Source organism: Doryrhamphus excisus, chromosome 1 (genome assembly GCF_030265055.1).
Source record: "Doryrhamphus excisus isolate RoL2022-K1 chromosome 1, RoL_Dexc_1.0, whole genome shotgun sequence".
NCBI classification, from domain to species: domain Eukaryota; kingdom Metazoa; phylum Chordata; class Actinopteri; order Syngnathiformes; family Syngnathidae; genus Doryrhamphus; species Doryrhamphus excisus.
The window spans coordinates 22,201,678-22,205,012 of record NC_080466.1 but is presented as its reverse complement, the minus strand read 5'-3'; the positions used below and the strand labels follow the sequence as shown (position 1 = coordinate 22,205,012).

Here is a 3,335-nt window from a genome sequence, read left to right as displayed (position 1 = left end):
CATTGTCTCTTGCCTTTTATTTGAACATTGCTTTTTCGTAATTCAGCCTTAATATTAAACAAAATAGCGGTAAATGCATTCATTGGGGTTACACGAGAACGGAAGCGCGTGTGTGCCCGTTTCCGGTTGTGTGCTTTGCGTTTGCTAGCTTTTAAATGTACAGTACAGAACTTGAACAATGTAAGGCTAACAAACATGGCGGTGTTTATTCGTCTGTGTTTTATAGAATACTGTAGGAATAGGCTGGATTTCACATTGAATGCTTCAGCACACTTAGGTATGTATGCTTAGCTATTGCTGAGGGTGCGAGCCGGCGAGGACTTACCGGGAATAACGAATGACTTTCAATATTTTGTCTTCCGTTCTCCCCTCCGTCCTCACCATTTCGGGCGCGTGCAGTGCAACATCCGGGTACTTCACCGGTCTCTGTAGTTTTCTAACACATCCGGGTACGGGCAGCGCACTGCGTTTTGCTTTACACGGACGGAAGTGAGGTAGTTGTAGTTGTAGATGACTTTTCAGGGTCCGTGTTGAAATTGTCGCCGCTGAATACATTTCCAAGTTGACCACACCATATTTCAACGACGACATGACCACAGTGAGTTTCATGGCGTCTTCGGGAAGGTCATTCATGCACACTTTGAGACCATCTCCACCCCTTTTACCAGCTACTTCATGGATGGTGAGATGTGCTTTCAAACTTTTCTAAAGTAAAATGTTCTTTTCAGAAGTATGCGAGCTGAATTTTAATCATTGTGTGTAAAAGTGTATGTTTTAAACAAAAGTTTTGCTTCTGTAGTTCAAACGGCGCCTAGTCCTAACATGAGTCACGCCCATATACAGTACTCTTCCAGGACACGACCAGTGTTGGTGCAGATTGCATAGAGCAGCGTCGTGTGACAATAAAGGGGACCCATGATGCTCATTTTCCCTTTGTATTATTTTGTGTGTGGAATCCTAGCTACACACAGCTACATATGATACCCGTGCAGAAAGCATTCTAGATCTTTCCGAATCGGCACCGATTCCAGCTGTATTTGGATTTCAGAAAAGGTCTGTTTTAATTTATTCCGTCCACGGCCCGCCTGTGGGCACGCCCACTACACTGTGATTGGTCCCACTCAGTTTGTATAGAGCAGCTTGTGCCCGGGCATGCCCATATAACGGACCTAAAAAAAAAACCTGAAACTGCGCTTTTTACGAGACATTTGGGGGCCATAGGAAATGACCTGTGTTTGCCTAATGGTTAGTTCTCCCAAGAATACCGAGGTACTTGCATATTGTCCATATTAACCACTTTGTGGTGCCCTCGGAATGCAATTGTTGATCCTTTTTCCATCGTTCTTGCTTTACCAGATGGAATAATTGACATAATTGTAACTGAAGCTTGTTGTATTTTGAGGGAAACTGTCATACATACATGCAATAGTAAATATTACCACATGCCGTGCATAGTACAGCTTATAATGCAGATATATCTTATCAAATGAACCAACAAGCACTCGGAAAAAAACACTGGCAAAACGGCACCCTCGCTTGTTTGTAAAGTGCCAATGCACCATTTCAGGCACACTTCGGGAATTATTCTGTTTGTGTTTGCTAATAGGCATGCAGTGGCATCATCAGGCCTATTTTAGAGGGGCTAATATCTTCTTAAGGCCCCCTAAATAATCTATTTTTGAATTATTGATTATTTTTTTTACAAAAAACATCTCTGACGAATTTCATATAATAGGGCACAAGCAGGCTAATAAGCAAGCCAATAAGCAGGCTAATACTAGCTTACTACTACTACTAGTAGTAGTAGTAATAATCAGAAGAATAAGAATGATGATAGTAATAATAATAGGCAAATGAAAAAAGAAATAATGATTATTACATAATTGATTACTGTCCACTGGACAGAATGGTTGCGGAGCTTGAGCAGCAGTTTTGCAGTGTAGATTGTGCGTACTTGTGTGAATTTAATGGTGGCCCCCACATCCTAAGAGAGTTCACTGCCATGAGGTGCCATGTTAAATCTCCAGTGACCAGTATGTTAGAGTGATGAACTGAAATAGTGAAAATGGAAAATACAAACAATACTGCTGCTGTGCTGTTGCTAAACATAGCTGTCATCCATTGCAGGTGCAACGATGTCTGCAGTCCACGCAGCCCGTCCGTGCAGCCCGACTGCCATACAGGGTCAAAATGTGTGCCGGGAAACGCTATTCCTGGTGTGCATGTGGACACAGCAAGAAACAGGTTTCTCTGAATGCACAGACTATTTCAAGGGCTTTTATTACTAGCTACATATACAGTAGGTTACCCAGCATGCCTTGCGGTGTGTCGATAGGGGTGTCATTTTGCATGTATGTATATTATTATTAATAAATGTTACAAAATGGATGGATGCAAATGATTCAAAATGCAATTTCCGTGGTTTCCTCTTTTCCGTAGCCTTACTGCGACGGCGCTCACAAGACTAAAGCACCAGGCATCTCTCCTCTCCGCTTCACTCCCAACAAAGACAAGACGGTCATGCTGTGTGGCTGCAAGCAGACTAAAGATGCTCCTTATTGCGACGGCACACACATTAAAGTCATCTTCAGTGATGTGGCTGAGGCAGTAAAAGGCGTGTTTAAAAGAATATGATTTGCCAGGCACTGTCCTGTACCATACCACTGCAGCCATTGCTGTGAGGATAAGATTGTCCCAACCAGAAGGTTTGCTGTGTGAAAACTAAACCTTGGATGATATCCACACAGACATTGGGCACTGGTACAATTTTTGTATCAATTTTTTGGTATGAATTTAAAAACCATGTGTTGTTTATTATTTAATATATATTACATGTGGAATTGTTGCCGACACTTAGTTTTTCATTGAATTCAACACTAGGCTTGTGTGTAATTTGTGTGTAATGAATACAAGTTTTTCACTGTTATAAGGAACAATGAAAATCAGTTTGGCAGCTCTTCATATTTTGCACCATTGAAGCTAAAAATATAGACAGTAAGGCTTGTCGTACAGCACAGACAGACATTTAGACTAATACGTCGTTTTTCTTTTTGTATCGTTCACATTGATTTGTTTTGGGTAGTTATTTTGAAGAATGGTGTAGTGTATGATACTCATCCTGTAACTTGTTGACGATGTGTCGACTGACAGGTGTCTTGTTTTGATCGCACTCGATATTTTTATGGCTCAATAAAAGGGGGAAACATGACTGCTTCCCAGACCCACGCTTCCGGTAACCGTGAACCAATCACACCAATGGGCGTTCCTTTGCCGCGCCTATTGGTTTCTCGACCTGCCGCTTGAACTTTATCCGCCTTGTGATTGGTTTGGTTTGG

At 41.9% G+C, this 3,335-nt stretch overlaps 1 protein-coding gene across 2 annotated transcripts; it reads left to right on the top strand.

Annotated features, from left to right (window-relative positions):
- Positions 1-287: 287 nt before the first annotated feature.
- LOC131122374 (CDGSH iron-sulfur domain-containing protein 3, mitochondrial-like) lies at positions 288-2,650 on the top strand. 2 transcript variants are annotated; one of them, XM_058065380.1, is made up of 3 exons: positions 288-598; positions 2,128-2,244; positions 2,440-2,650. In XM_058065380.1, exons 1-3 carry the CDS (start codon positions 590-592, stop codon positions 2,632-2,634), a joined length of 321 nt encoding a protein of 106 aa, XP_057921363.1. In that variant the 5' UTR covers positions 288-589; the 3' UTR covers positions 2,635-2,650. The 2 variants fall into 2 exon arrangements, with proteins under 2 accessions (XP_057921363.1, XP_057921361.1); XM_058065378.1 differs by having other exon boundaries at positions 294-682.
- The last annotated feature ends 685 nt before the right edge of the window (positions 2,651-3,335 follow it).